Raw genomic sequence first — 16,422 nt, 5'->3', positions numbered from 1 at the left:
ATCAATTTTCACCTTATTTCAATTACTACATAAACTAATACTTCAAATCCAAAATGAAACAAAATTCAACAAATTTGAAGTATGAATATCCAAATAGCTTTAAAAACGGGCATCATTGAAAGTTTCTTAGATTTTCCAAACAATTTTGAAACTAACAGATGAACAAAGAGAAATTTGAAGAACGATAAAGCAAGAAAACGAACAAAAGTGCAATGGAAAAAGCAACAAAAATTTTACAGAGGAGAGAGAAAAATCGAAACTAACCCCATGATTGCGAGCTTTGGAGATTTGATGACAGAGGTGAGATGAGGCGAGGAAGAAGACGACTGAACTCGCAAGAATGGAGCAAAACCCTAATTCTTAGTTTTGGTATTTATAGTTTACAAATATATTTTTTTTAAAATAGGTTTTTTTAATTTTTTTTTAATTTTTATTTTTATTGGAGTTGATTTATATGGGCTAGAAGCAGTAACAGATAGTGCCCGATGGCCCAAATCTTGCTCTTATTTATGGGCTGTTCATCGGTCCAAAACTGGACCAGATCGAATATTAAAAATTTGAATTTCAAGAATCGAAGATCGAATTGAAGCAAATTTAAAAAACGGCTATTTCACCAAATGCCACTGAGTAATTAAAAAATTCACCAAATGCCATCAAGGTTTTCAAAATTCACCAAATGCCATCGAGCTTTTAAAAAATTCACCAAATGCCATTAATGACTAATGGTCGTTAACTCTGTTTGTCATTAAGATTAAATCATGACACGTGTCATGATAAGATTAGTTCATTTTAATTATTTATTTTAACTAGCCTTCTGGCCCGTGCAATGCGCGGCTTGTTCATAGAAAATTGCATTGGGAGATGAGTGAGGAAATACCGATAAATAATTATGAGTGTAATATACTAATATGTAACTGAAAACATAATTAAAGAGATAAAAATTTTGGGACTTTAATTTAAAAGGAGACTTAATAGAAAGAAGATGGAGGGACTAAAATCAAAGAGAGAAAATAAAAAGGTTGAATTAAAGAGGGGAGATGAAGATAAAGTGTTTAATGAAAGAGTTAAGAACAATAAAAAATATCAAACGACATGTGGCATATTGAGTTGAAGAAGATGATAGGGAAGTGTAATAGAATGATGACATATGTCTTTTTTGGTTTTCTTTTTTAAATACTAAGTATAGATAGATTAATAAAAATAATGCGAGTATTTTTTTTCTTGATTTTCGTGGCAAAAATAACTCGGGTATAGTTTGGCGGGTCATTTTGACCCTTTATGGATACAAATTAAGCTCGGAATTGACAAAAAAAAACGTAAATGCTCCATTTTGTGTTTTGAAAAATATTTTGATTAGCGTGTCATTATTTTTTAACCATCAAAATTGATCGTGTAAGGTTTGGGGGTAATTTTGACCTTTTATGGGTACAAATTAAGCTCAGCATTGGCCAAAAAAAAAATGCTCCGTTTTACGTGTTTAAAAATATTTCGACTTAGTGTATCATTATTTTTTAACCATGAAAATTGATTGGGTAAGGTTTAGGGGGTCATTTAGACCCTTTATGGGTTCAATTCAAGCTCGGAATTAACAAAAAATAACATATATTTTCCCCGTTTTGTATGTCGAGATCGTAATTTTTTTCGGGAAAAAAGCAAAACGGGGTATTTACATCATTTTTTTTCCAATTTCGAGTTTAATTTTTACCCATAAAGGGTCAAAATGACCCCTAAAACCTTACCCGAACAATATTCGTCACGAAAATTGAAAAAAAAGTATTAATTTTATTCATTAAAATAAATAATTATTGTGTATTAATTTTAAAAAAAGTAACGACATTTGATGAAATAATTTTCCAAAGTAATGGCATTTGGTGAAATAAGAATTGCATTAACAGAAAATTAACGTGCATATGCTATTAGTGGCACGAGGTGTCATTGTATGGTTTGTCAGTGGCATTTGGTAAATTTTGAAAACCTTAATGGCATTTGGTGAATTTTATAAGTACTCAGTAGCATTTGGTGAAATAGTCGTTTAAAAAATGAACATTTTCTTGCTATTGGATAATTATTCATTTATTCTTACAAAATTAAAAGTTGGGAAAGTTTGATGCAAACAGAGTTTCCTAAATTGTACTCGGAAAAAACAAGGACAAGGAGCTCATTTACTATTGGTCCATCTTCTCTTCACCTTATATTTTCCAAACTTAAATTATATTGCCGAACTTAGGCCCCGTTCTTTGGAGCTGCTCTGCTCTGCTTTGCCCTGCTCTGCTCTCCTCTGCTGAAATCAAATCTTCTCTACTCTACTCTGCTCAAAAGAAATCTGCGCGGCTCTGCTCTGCTCTACTGCTTTGCTCTATTTAATAATAACAACAATAATAATTAATATTGTTTTGATGATAATAATTTATTATTTTGAATAATTATAATAATTATTAATATTAAAATAATTTTAATAATTAATAATAATAATAATAATTAATATTTATTAATCATAATAATAATTAATAATAATTATTATCAATAATAATATATAATTCAAACTATTAAGAATTAATATTTAATAATATTATTAATTAAAAATTTCTAATAATTATAACAATTCTTTAAAAAAAATAAATAATGATAATAATAACAATTAATAACAATTTCTTTTATAAACATTTGATATTAGAATCACAATATATGTGTAGAAATATTTTATGTGGGTATTGATTGTTAGTTCATTGAGTTGAATTATTTTTCAAATCTTTCCATACATTTTAAGATTTTTTAAAATAAGAGGTTGTTTTCAAGTAGTACTTTGTACATTATTATTATTTTTAGGGTAAAAAATATATTATTAAGACAAATTTATAAGTAAAATCATTATTACTCATTAAATCATTTTATTTTATAATTTTTGTGAAATAAATATAAGTAAACCGTTGTCTTTTATCTTTCTACTATTAACATATGTTAAATATGGTACACATATATTTATGTTTTCACTCACCTAAATCGTATATGCACTTAATAATAATAATAATAATAATAATAATAATAATAATAATAATAATAATAATAATAATAATAATAATAATAATAATAATAATAATAATAATAATAATAATAATAGTAATAACAGTTTTAACAACAACAACAATAATAACATTAATAATAGTATTAATAATAATGTTGAAATCTGCTCTGCTCTGCTCGGCTCGGCTCTGCTCTGCTATCCTGAAATCAGCTCTGTTCTGTTGAAATTTAATCTACTCTGCTTTGCTGACCCCTGCTATGCTCTACTGTGCTCAGAAGCTCAAAAGAACAGGGCCTTATATTATTTTACTTAACATAAATTATTTTGCCTTCAAAAAAAAAAAAAAAAAAAAAACTTAACATAAATTATTTATATTGACCAAATCAAAAGTCATATTTAACGCCATTTTCATGCTCCAACATAAAAATAATAAATAAGAAATTTTTACTTTTACCACCTCCAAAAAAGGACTTATTGTTTTTTACCATCTATATAAAAATAAATAAATAAAAACATGTCTTTTACCACCAATCACCTCCAACTAACATATTTTGTCCATAAATTTGTTAGTGGGGCCTACTTTTCACACGTGTCACTATAGTTTTGAGTAAATTATTTTAAAAAATAATTAAAAAAAAAATTCAAAAAACCCTAGCCATCAACCGACAGTTGTTGCCGCCGCCAGGACCCCCACCGCCGAACTGGCTACTAGCACCATCGCCAGACCGGCTACCAGCCCCACCGCTAGACTACTACCAGCCCCACCGCTAGACTACTACCAGCCCCACCACCTATTCGCCTCACACTAGCCACCGACCACTCCACAATGCACAAGCCACCACCACTGGATTTCGACCCCTTTTCCACCAATTTCCGGCCTCAAAATCCTAGCTACTAAATCCCGACTACCCATAAAGCCCCCTCCTAATTCCAACCACTCTTAAAACCCTAGCCACCACCAAATTTCGCACTCCTAAAACCCTAGCTACCACCTAATTCCGACCACCTCCCTAGCCCACACACCAAATTCTAGCCCCTTTTTAGCCCCACACAAAATTCTGACTGACCGAGTAAAGTTGATTTCGTTGCCGGTTGGTTGACATGGAAGATCGGGGAAGATGAAGAACAAACGTCAGAAAGTTGGGCCCTACTAACGGATTTTGGACGGAATCCGTTATTTGGTCTAATTTTTGGAAATTTTGTTGGTGGTAAAATAAAACTTTTTTTTTTATGTAGGTGGTAAAAGCCAATAAGTCGTTTTTTGGAGTTAGTAAAAGTCAAAATTTCCTAATAAATAAATTAAATATAAAAAATTGAAAGAAATCAAAATGTCAAATGTTAAACCAATAATGTAAAATTGAGGTATCTAGCAATTAGAATTGTAATTTAATTTCTATAACGATGGCGTTGAAAAGGATAAGAGATCGAACCACTTCAAAGCTATATCCGCTAAAGCTAGAACTGCCGAACATAGGAGACATAACAAAGCACCCATCATCAACATACTGAAATTGTATGGAATTTATGCCATCTCCATGAGAAATAAAGATCTTTACTATTTCTGTTTTTCCTTTAAAATCCCATTGCTCCCTTGCAGCTTCACTTCCTGCTGGCCCTAGTTTGTAGCATAAGGTTTCTACAATGTACAAACACACATAGTTAGTCTAGCTATACACGTAATCCCTTTGTCGCGTTACTATAAGCCTTATAGCTATCACATTACTAGTTCAAATTATACTATTGACGTTAAAAGCACTTAAAACCTGGACGGAAAAGGAGAATAAAAGTCAATAAAGGACTAATATATAATAACACAAACTAACCTTCTGCTGGAAAACTTTGTTCTGCCATTTAGATATTGTTTGAGGCTTGAGCTCCAATATGATTACTCCATACTCTTTAGTACTTTCAAATTAAGAAATGATCGGATGGGTTGAACAAGTGAAAGTAGCTAGACGTGAGAAGGTTTAAGACAAAAAGGGTTGACTTTTACGAAACATCCGAAAAATAACTTAATATTGCAACTTGTTTTCTTGGTTCTTTTTTTTTTTTTTCAAAATGGGTTAGACTCTCGCAACTTTATACTTCCTCCGTTTCTTTTTACTTGCAACACAGTCTTGTGGCACGTGTTTTGAGGTCGGGTTTATGTAATGTAAACGGATAAATTATTCATTATAATTTTTACAAATGATACTTAACCCTATTCTAATCTTCGTGTAAAAATTATATTGATAAAATAGCTCGTTTACCGTCACTAATCATCTCCTAAAATTGCGTGCCTAAAAGGTGTGTTGCAAGTAAAAGAAAACGGAGGAAGTATGAAATAATGGATTTTATGTCAATTTGATTGCGCAAATTGGCTGAAATAGCTTGTTTAATTTATAATTTAGGTCCCTAGGGTGTTTAATCCTACCCATTACGAACAATTATAGGTTGACCAGAAATATACAAAGTCTATTGTTTTTAAGGAATTTTGACTTTTGTTACCTATCTAAAATTTTATTTAATTTTATAACCTCCAAAAATTACAAAATATTTTTTTTCGTTATTAAATATTTGCTCCACTTTCCCTTTTCAGCCATTTGAAAATACTTTATCCATATCCTTATATGAAAATCCTTTACAATATTTAATGTATTTCTTTCACCTAATGGATCCAACATAAATATCATCATTTTATTAATTTCATATTCTCTCTTCTTCAATTATCTCAACTACTCTTGCTTTTTAAAATTTTTTATTCTTCCACCTACCCCCTACCTCTATATTTTATTATTTTCTCCAATTTCTCCTAAAACTCTGCGCTTGGAGAAATGGAGCAAGTATTTAAAAACAGATAGAGTATATCTTTTATCCCCCTTGGTGGTAAGCCTATTAAATGCTTCTCGAGGGTCATTCCTAACTTTGTGAATTTCCTAATGGGCATTAAATCATAAATCTCAATAAATTGTAGGACATTCTTTTAAGAGAAACAAACAAATTAAGGTATTTTCTATTTAACATAGGTTCTTTTCACTAGTGGTGGATCTGTGTTGGTGCACACTGAGTCACGTGACTAACACCAAAAAAAAAAATTGATTTTTTTTAAAAAATAAAAATATCAAAGAGACCGCTTATTGTAGAGAGGAGGTCTCTTTGATGCTGCTAACAGACCTGCCACAGGTTTCCTTTTATAAAAATATCAAAGAGACCAATTATTAAGGTAAGTGGTCTCTTTGATGCTGCTATTGCATTTCACATTTTGGAGCTGTTTTCTTTCTTCATTAAAGAGACCGGTTATACTTAATAACAGGTCTCTTAAGTTATTTCATTTTTTTTACTTAATAATTATTAATAATTTTTGCTTCTATTTATAATTTTATATCCTATATTTGTGCAACCAATTTTAATATTTTCCCACAAATCTAAGTAAAAAATCATAAAGTTAATGTAATAGTTTTATATTACTATTTATTTGTAACATGTTATTTGTAATATTTTCAACTTGTAAGATTGAATTTTTAAGTCGTACGGAGTATTTGGTTGTATTATGGATTTTTGTGTCCTATTTTAGATTGAAATCGATTTGGTGAAATATAATATTTTTTTGGAAATTTTAGAAAATAACACCACAAAAAAACCCAAATTTTGATTATAACACCACAACAACAAAAACTTGTATTATAACACCACATAAAAATCTTAAAATTTGATTTCACCACCACTTAACGGATTCTTGGATGAAATCCGTTAGTGGAGCCCATAACAGACACGTGTCAATAACTTATTTATTTTTAAAAAATTTATAATAAAAAAAAAAAAAGAAAAACCCTAAACAACCTAACCCAGCCCACTGCACCACCCGTCCCCCACCACCAACAACCTAACCCAAGCCGTCGGCACCCCTGCCCCACCTAGACCGGCGAAACCCTCCCCTCCCCCTCCCCGAAAACCACCGCAGATTCGCCTTGCCTCAGCTCCAACAACACCAACTCGAATTCGCACACCGGAATAGCTACAAGCGGTTGAGCAACCCCCCCAACCACCTCCGCCACTACTCACAAGGATCAATTCCCACCCCTTCGCACCATTTCCGACACCCTTCCATGTTCCAGCCACCGAACCCTCCTCCAACACACCCCAGCCACCAGATAGCTACTAGCGGTCGAGATCGGCTACTTTAGGGTCGAATTTGACCACTTCGGCCCTAAATCGACCAATTTCAACCGGAAGTGGCCGTTTTCGGTGGTAGCTAGGGTAAGGGGAGTTTGTGGGCTGGGTAAATCGGTGCATCTGGTGGACGATAAGGCTTTTCGGGGTTGGTTAAGGAGGATGGGGGTGAACGCCAGTGGTGGGCTTGGTGGCTAGGCTAGGTTGGGTACAGTGTGGTGCGTCGTTAAGGTGGTCGGCTGGGCGGGTTTCTTCAGTCAAGAGTGCCGGCAGCGGGGGTTACGGTGACGGTGGTAGGGCTAGGAGGAATCGGCGCTGGTGGTGAAAGGTGGTGGCTGGGTTAGGGTTTTTGGGTTTTAATTTTTTTTTAATTTTTAATTTTTAATTTTTTTTCATTTTTATAATCCAATATATTGATGCCACGTGTATAATGTGGGGTCTATTAACGGTTTTTTGGATGACGTTAGTCACTGGTGGTGAAATCAAAATTTTGAGGTTTTTTGTGGTGTTATAATAAAAGTTTTTTTTGTTGTGGTGTTATAATCAAAATTTGGGTTTTTTTGTGATGTTATTTTCTAAAATTTCCTATTTTATATATATATATATATATATATATATATATATATATATAATTTTTGGATTGAAATTAATTATGAACAAGATTTGGAAAAATTATTTGTACTTTCACAAGTAATCAATAATTGATAGTGACTCACCAAGTTGGAAATCCTGGATCCGCCACTGCTTTTCACTATAAAATTTACATAATTACATAAGCTTTATTTATAAATAAGAAAGAGTTGGATATTCATGTTCATTAAGGTTATTAATGTTCTCAATTTCAACAATATATGTTCATGATTCTAACACAACCTTTTTAATGTACTTTTTACTGTATATTTCAACAATAACATTTGTACTTTTTACTGTATATTTCAACAATATACAATAAAAAGTACAAATGTTATTTTACTCATATTCGTGTAAGTGAATGTTCAATTGTTCATATAACATGTGTATGCATTATGTTTAAAGTCTATGCATTTTGTTCACTTCCGTTCAAAGGGAAAGCGAATGTTCATTTGTATTTGTATGTATTATATTTAATGTTAATAAATGTATAATGTCAAAATATGTTCAATCATAAAATGTTCAGTTTTATTAAATTAAATATTATTGAGGATATATTTTAGGAAGATATATTTGTTTCTATCTTTTATATTGTTTCCTTATTTCTAGTAACCTAATTAAGGTAACACTAGGAATAAGAGTTGTATATATATGTTTTACCCCGATCAATGAAGGTTAAGCCGTGTGTTTCCGTAATTCTACATGGTATCGGAGCAAGGTTAATTTTTTTTTCTCTATTTTTCCTCTGTGTGTTCGACAATGTCTGGGGAGCCTCCATTGCCTCCTATCAAAATTGAATCTAATTCCCCGTTTTACCTTGGACCGCAAGATCGGCCCGGGGATTACATTACATCACAACGACTCAAGCTTGATAATTTTCATGAGTGGGCACATGTTGTACGAATTTCTCTGTCTTCCCGGAGGAAATTCGGCTTTCTTGATGGAAGCATCACCTCCTTCTCACCGCCGTGTACGAAGGACGATTGGGTTACAATTCATTGCATGCTTGTTTCTTGGCTTATGAACACCATTGATCCCGAGGTAAAATCCATGCTTTCTCAATATGATAATGCCAAGAAATTGTGGGATGATTTACATGAGCGATTTTGTTTAGTTAATGGTCCCAGAATACAGCAAATTAAATCGGATATTACTCGCTGTGAACAATTAAGAAATATGTCAGTGGCCGTGTATTATAGCAAATTGGCAGTGTTGTGGGATGAACTTGATAAATTAGAACCTTTAATTGCTTGCAATTGTGGAAAGTGCACATGTAATGTAGGCCGTCAACATGCTGATTGGCGTGATGGAGATCGCCTCCAGCAGTTCCTGCTCGGTTTATATTCCGAGTACTATGCGTCTGTTAGGTCCAATTTGCTAGCTCAGGACCCCCTACCCTCCTTTCTTAGGGCGTTTCAACAGGTGGCTCAAGAAGAGAAGGTGCGGGGTATCTCTCGCCAGAAGGAGGAGGCCCCTGCTCTCGGGTTTGCTGTTCGTACGAGTGCTGGAAGAGGCCGTGGTGGAGTTTCTGACCGCCAGTTGCCTGTGTGTGAAAAGTGTAAAAAGGTGGGACATGAAACCTCGAAGTGTTGGTCCGATAAAACTTGCAATTTCTGTAAAAAGCGTGGGCATGAGGAAACTCGATGCTATGACAAGTATGGGTGGCCGGAAGGTGCTGCTAGCAGCCAGGGGGGGCAGCCACCTGCTGGCCGTGGTCGCGGGGGTCCGGTGAAGGCCAACGCGGTTGTTGGTGGTAGTTCAAGCTCGGTTGATTCGGGTACTTTTGCCTCGGGTCGTTTATTCTCAAGTGAACAGTGGAAAGCGATTACGGGATTGATGGGTAATGCAACAATTTCCGATAATCGGTTGAGTGGTAAGTTTGATGAAACCTCTTGGATTATTGACACGGGGGCTACTCATCACGTGACCGGAGAAAAACATTGGCTTTTTGATACAAAAAGCTTTGAATGTCCGGTTGGTCTGCCTAATGGGGACACGGTGTTGGCATCTCTTATTGGCTCTGTGTGTTTATCGGACAAGATTACTCTCACTGGAGTACTCTATGTTCCTAATTTGAGTTGTAACTTAGTTTCTGTTTCGCAACTCAATGATGATCTTAATTGTACTGTCCAATTTAACTCTTATATTTGTGCTATACAGGACCAAACGAAGGAGCTGATTGGAACGGGAACTAGGAGGGACGAATTGTATTACTTTAGCAAAACGGATTTGGTGCATCATGTGAGCGTTGCAAATTCAGAGTTGGAGTTGTGGCATCGTCGTATGGGTCATCCTTCCGAGAAAGTAGTTAAGTTGCTTCCCACAGTTAGTAATAACGCTTGTTTAGCTAAAGGATGTGAAGTATGTATGCGTGCTAAGCATCCTAGACATAGTTTTCCTCTGAGTGATAATAATGCATCTAGAATTTTTGAGAAAGTTCATTGTGATTTGTGGGGCCCGTATAGACATGTTTCCTCATGCGGAGCTCGTTATTTTTTGACAATAGTTGATGATTATTCTAGAGCTGTATGGATTTATTTATTGAATGATAAAACAGAGGTTTTTCGTATGTTTTTGATGTTTGTTGCTATGGTAGATAGACAGTTCTCTCAAACCATAAAAATTGTGCAAAGTGATAATGGTACGGAGTTTAATTGTTTGCGTGATTTCTTTGATACTACGGGTATTATTTTTCAAACTTCTTGTGTGGGAACTCTGCAACAAAACGGGAGGGTTGAGAGAAAACATAAACATATTTTGTCTGTTGGGAGAGCTTTGAGATTTCAAGCCAAATTACCCATTTATTTTTGGGGTGAGTGCGTTCTTGCTGCAGCTCACCTTATTAACCGCACTCCCACTCCGTTGCTGCAAAATAAAACTCCATTCGAAATTTTATTTGATAAACCCCCTATGTTTGATGCCATTCGTATTTTTGGGTGTTTATGCTTTGCACATAATCAGAAAACTAATGGAGATAAGTTTGCTAGTAGAAGTCGAAAGTGTGTTTTTGTGGGTTATCCTTTTGGGAAGAAAGGGTGGCGTTTGTATGACCTTGAATCTAAGGTATTTTTTGTGTCTCGGGATGTTAAGTTTGTTGAAAATGTGTTCCCATTTGCTACTCCCGAGGATGTAAATATTGAGCCCCATATGTTTGATTCGGGTCACGAAGTTCATGATGATTTTGTTGAATTTGAGGATTCTCAAATTGATGAGGGGATTCGTGGCAAAGTATGTGATACTGTGGGTGGCTTGGGGTCAGACCCGCAGGTGAATCCCGCGGGCGCGGGTTCGGCAGCCACCCCTACTGCCAGCCCGCAGGTCCAGCCCGCGGGCGCGGGGTCTTCATTTGTCCAGCAGCACGACGCTGCTGCCACTCCACAACACGTGGAGCAGCCCGTGTTGTTGGACGATGCTGCTGCCACTCCACAGCCCGTGGAACAGCCTCGTGATGACAACAGTAGCGCAGGGGCAGCTGCTCCCTTGGGGCGCGAGTTCCGAGAAAAGTTTTCGAATGTTCGACATCGAGATTTTGTGACTCACTCCGTTTTTGCTAACAATCCGGCTCTCTCCACTCCGTCTTCCAACACTCCTTCAGGTACTCCGTATCCTTTAGCACATTATATAAATTGTGACAAGTTTTCTGTGAATTATTGTAAGTTTTTGGCAGCTATTGTTGGTGGTCATGATCCGAAATCTTTTAAAGAGGCCATGAAACATGAAGGTTGGAGGAAATCTATGCAAGAGGAGATAAGAACTTTGGAAGATAATGGTACATGGACCTTAGTGCATCTTCCCCCCGGTAAACGTGCACTAGGGAGTCAATGGGTGTTTAAGACAAAATATTTGTCTGATGGTGATATTGAGCGTTTCAAATCTCGGTTAGTTGTTTTTGGCAATCATCAGCAGGAAGGCATAGATTATGGTGAAACATTTGCTCCAGTTGCAAAGATGACTACGGTTCGAGCTTTTCTTGCAATTGCAGCATCCAAGAATTGGGAACTTCATCAAATGGATGTGCATAATGCTTTCTTACATGGTGATCTACATGAAGAGGTATACATGAAATTACCTCCCGGGTTTGAAAGTGAGGATCCTACTTTAGTGTGTCGCCTGGATAAGTCCTTGTATGGGTTGAAGCAAGCACCGAGGTGTTGGTTTGCAAAGTTAACTGCGGCTTTGAAAGGGTATGGTTTCATTCAATCTTACTCGGATTATTCCCTTTTTACGTATACAAAAGGCACCGTTCAGATTAATGTCTTAGTATATGTTGATGATCTTATAATTTCTGGTAATCATTCCGCTGCATTAGTTGGTTTCAAGGCTTATCTGAGTGATTGTTTCAAAATGAAGGATCTAGGTCCTTTGAAATATTTTTTGGGCATAGAAGTTGCTCGTAGTGCTTCAGGTTTATTTTTGTGTCAACGAAAATATACGTTGGATATCATTTCTGAAGTAGGTTTGTTAGGGGCAAAGCCGAGTGGTTTTCCCATGGAGCAAAACCACAAGCTCGGTCGTGCCACAGGTGCGTTACTTGAGGATCCGGAGGCATATCGTAGGTTGGTTGGTCGTTTGATTTATCTAGGGGTCACTAGACCTGATCTAGCATACTCCGTTCATATTTTGTCTCAGTTTATGAAAGAGCCACGCATTGAGCATTGGGAAGCAGCTATTAGAGTTGTTCGTTATTTGAAAGGCACCCCGGGTCAGGGTATTTTGTTGAGTGCTACTAGTGATCTTACATTGGAAGGTTGGTGTAATGCAGATTGGGCGGCGTGTCCTCTTACCCGTCGTTCTATCACAGGTTGGTTGATATTTTTAGACCATTCTCCTATCTCTTGGAAGACTAAAAAGCAACCAACAGTGGCGACTTCGTCTTGTGATGCCGAGTACAGGTCTATGTATGCAGCTACTTGTGAGCTCAAGTGGCTTAAGGGTTTGTTGCTAAGTTTGGGTGTCCATCATCCTAAGGCAATCAAGTTCTTTTGTGACAGTCAATCTGCTTTGCACATTGCAAAGAATCCGGTCTTCCATGAAAGGACCAAACATATTGAAGTTGATTGTCACTTTGTGCGAGATGCAATTATAGACGGCTTAATTTCTCCATCGTATGTTCCTACGACTACTCAATTGGCCGACATATTCACGAAGGCTCTTGGGAAGTCTCAGTTTGATGGTGTTTTGTCCAAGTTGGGCACTTTTGATCCTAGTGCTCCAACTTGAGGGGGGGTATTGAGGATATATTTTAGGAAGATATATTTGTTTCTATCTTTTATATTGTTTCCTTATTTCTAGTAACCTAATTAAGGTAACACTAAGAATAAGAGTTGTATATATATGTTTTACCCCGATCAATGAAGGTTAAACCGTGTGTTTCCGTAATTCTACAAATATTCATTTTTCAAAACAAAGTTTGACAATTAACTCGTCACAAACAATAATAACAAAAAAAAAACAAAAATAAATTCTAGCTAGGCATCGTGGTACTCAAAAAAAACAAAAACAAATTCTTAATAACCATCGTCGTATTCAAGCTCATTATCATACGTTTTCTCCCCAAAACTACGCTGATGATCATCTCTGCCTCGAACAGTCGTCGGATCGACAGCAATGAGAGGATAAAAATAGACTCCAATTGATGTAAGAAAGTTGGAATCATGGCTGCCATAGAAACCACCAAACCGATTCTCAGGACCAAATTGGAACTTGAAATCCTTCATCTTCCAGTTGTACTCAAAACATCCTAATTTTCCATGGCTGCGTTTATTTGTTATAAATTCTATTGCATCAATGCAGGTGGAACTGAACCTCCCTTCAATGCCAGTTATATACTCTGACGGATGATCAAGCTTAATCTGCGAATTAAGTTACATGTTAGTCTGTACATGCCACTGATTCAATAGCTATTATTTGTTTAAAAATATTACTCCGTAGTATTTATTTTTTTAAACGAAATATGTGTAGTTATAATATCATTAATTATTTTTTTTAAAAAGTATTAAATTAGGCCCGGCTCACTACACCTTACAAAAATAATACTCCCTCCGTTTTTAAATACTTATTCTACTTTCCCCAGTACCTTTATATTTTATTACTTTCTCCAATTTCTCCTGAAATTCCGCGCATGGAGAAATGGAGCAAGTATTTAAAAACAGATGGAGTATTAAGTAAAAAATATTTCATTCTAGTAAAAATAAGTTCAGTTCAGTTCAGTAAAAATAATTTCACAGCAAAAACAATTTCAGCTCAGTAAAATTAATTTTCAAAAATAATTTCAAATCAGTAAAAATAATTTCACAGCAAAAACAATTTCAATTCAGTAAAATTAATTTTCAAAATAATTTAAGTTCAGCAAAAATAATTTCAATTCAACAAAAATAGGCCAGTAAAAATAATTTCATTTCAATAAAAATAGTTTCAGTTCAGCAAAAATAAGTTTAGTTTAGTAAAAATAATTCTAGTTCAGCAAAATTCATTAACTTTAAAGAAGAAATATAGTTGAAAATCAGTAAAAAATAATTTCAGTTTAGTAAAACTAATTTCATTTCAATAAAAATATTTTCAGTTCAACAAAAATAGTTTCAGTTCAGTAAATATAATTTCAATTCAGCAAAATTAAGGTGAAGTGAACGGGGCCTTAGTCTTGGAATCTAGTAGGTAAAAATATGGAGTTGAAAACAGTGTAGGTGGAAAAAAAAATCATAAGTAATCACCATGGCTTGTTTAGTAATAAAAATTCTACAATGTCATTCCTAAAACCAACATAAAAAAATCATGATATGTTGATGTGGTGAAATCTGATTGGCTCATATATAATATTTTGATTTTCATTTTGGATTATTTTTAATGTCTATGTATTAAAACTTTATTTATATTATATTTGATGCATGTATTTTTTTTTTTTTATTAGAAATACATAATTATAAATGGGTTTTTCTAAGTTATGCCCCCAAACTTCTTAGGTTTCTAAGTTGTGCCCATGCCTTTTCAAACGTCTAAGCTATGCCCTCAACCTCACTAATTTTTATTAACAATAACCTTTGGTGTTAACAATTACGAACTTTTTTTTTTAATGTTATTTTCTGATTTTTAAATTTTTTTTAAAGTGTTAAACCAATTAAAACGGGACACGTGTCAAATTAATAACGTCACGACACCATTGTTGATAAAATAACTTAACTTTCGTTAACGGATATGACTGTCAAAGGGTACTGTTGATAAAATATCGTAACGTGGAAGACATAGCTTATAACTTTGAAAGAACATGGGTACAACTTAAAAACCGAAGAACTTGGGGGGCATAATTAATTAATTTTTGAAATTTTACTTATAATTAAAATCAAAATTAAATTTGTTCATCATTATTCATCAATGTTTTTCATTCATGGCATAGATTAGTCATCCATTTCCAAAATCATTGTTAATTGTTAATGTATTCTCAAACTCAACCTAAAATCCCAATAAAAATTTGTAAATGAATTGTGACTTTGGTTATAAATTCGTTGTTATGTGGGAATCATTTATTTCATTAAATTCTGCTACACGGAATGGTGGACCCTTTTGAAAATAAATCATACAAAATGACTTTATTTAAAAAAATTATCCCACATATAACCTTATACGACTTAAAAATTATAACAATAATGGCATGGAAATGGATAGGAGATCGAACCTTTTTGAAGCTATATCCACTGAAGCAGGAATTGCCAAAAATAGGAGACATAACAAGGCGCCCATTATCAACATACTGAAATTGTATGGAACATATGCCATCTCCATAAGAAATAAAGATCTGAGCTATTTCTGTTTTTCCTTTCAAATCCCATTGCTCCTCTTCAGCTTCAGTTCCTGCCGGCCCTAGTTTGTAGCATAAGGTTTCTACAAAGTACAAACACGTGTAGTTAGTCACTACTTCCTATACATACTCCCTGTAATGTATCGTGATGATTTAACTGTGTCACATTACTAGCTTAAATTACACTATTAGCGACACTTTAAATCTAAATAGAGAGCCATATCTCTTAGAATTAAAGTTATTCCGTAGTGAAATAAATACTAGTAACAAATTTAAAAATAACCTTGTGATGGACTAATTGGATCTGCCATTTAGTTGTTGTTTGAGCTCCAATAACAGTACTCAGTAATGCTTTCAAAGTTGAGAAATGATCTGATGAGTTGAAGTTGAACAGGTTAAAGTAAACGGGAGAACAAAAGGACAAAAGGTTTGACTTTGACGAAACTTCCCCTAACTTCACATTGCAATTTGAGCCCCTTTTTTTTACTGAAATGGTTTAGAATCTTGCAACTTCCATGTGAAAAGGATTTTGAGTCAACTTTGAAGGCGCAAAAATACCAAAAATGCTGGGCTGAAATGGATGTTTCTACTGTGTAATCCTTATCCTTACCCTATAAAAGCACCAACACTCAAAAAAATGGGTTTTCTTATGAACAGTGTACTGCCCAATTTGCCCCTATATTTGTACTACGACTACTACCATTTCCTTATCTACTGTGACTGATTTGCCCTCGAAAAAATGCATGTGCCTTATGCCTGCCAACTCACTGGCCACGTGTAGGGGTGGGTATAACGTGTCTGAGTGTGTATGACAAGGTGGGTGATTAAA

At 34.8% G+C, this 16,422-nt stretch overlaps 1 protein-coding gene across 1 annotated transcript; it reads right to left on the bottom strand.

Annotated features, from left to right (window-relative positions):
- Positions 1 to 13,153: 13,153 nt before the first annotated feature.
- Positions 13,154 to 16,161, bottom strand: LOC145626701 (inactive protein RESTRICTED TEV MOVEMENT 1-like). Its single transcript, XM_081679162.1, has 3 exons — positions 15,877 to 16,161; positions 15,471 to 15,676; positions 13,154 to 13,653 (listed from the first exon to the last, which is right to left on the bottom strand). Exons 1-3 carry the CDS (start codon positions 15,902 to 15,904, stop codon positions 13,309 to 13,311), a joined length of 579 nt encoding a protein of 192 aa, XP_081535288.1. The 5' UTR covers positions 15,905 to 16,161; the 3' UTR covers positions 13,154 to 13,308.
- Between the last annotated feature and the right edge of the window lie 261 nt (positions 16,162 to 16,422).

Source organism: Chenopodium album, chromosome 4 (assembly GCF_948465745.1).
Source record: "Chenopodium album chromosome 4, dcCheAlbu1.1, whole genome shotgun sequence".
In the NCBI taxonomy this organism is placed as follows: Eukaryota; Viridiplantae; Streptophyta; class Magnoliopsida; order Caryophyllales; family Amaranthaceae; genus Chenopodium; species Chenopodium album.
Note: the sequence above shows the minus strand (reverse complement) of the source record. Positions and strands in the feature narration are given on the sequence as shown.

Excerpts from the sequence above, each read along its gene's own strand:
- LOC145626701 (XM_081679162.1), bottom strand. The coding sequence starts at position 15,904 with ATGGCAGATCCAATTAGTCCATCACAAG. Across the intron at positions 15,677-15,876 it reads TCCAATTAGTCCATCACAAG|AAACCTTATGCTACAAACTA; the intron begins GTTATTTTTAAA and ends TGTACTTTGTAG. Across the intron at positions 13,654-15,470 it reads GTGGATATAGCTTCAAAAAG|ATTAAGCTTGATCATCCGTC; the intron begins GTTCGATCTCCT and ends CTTAATTCGCAG.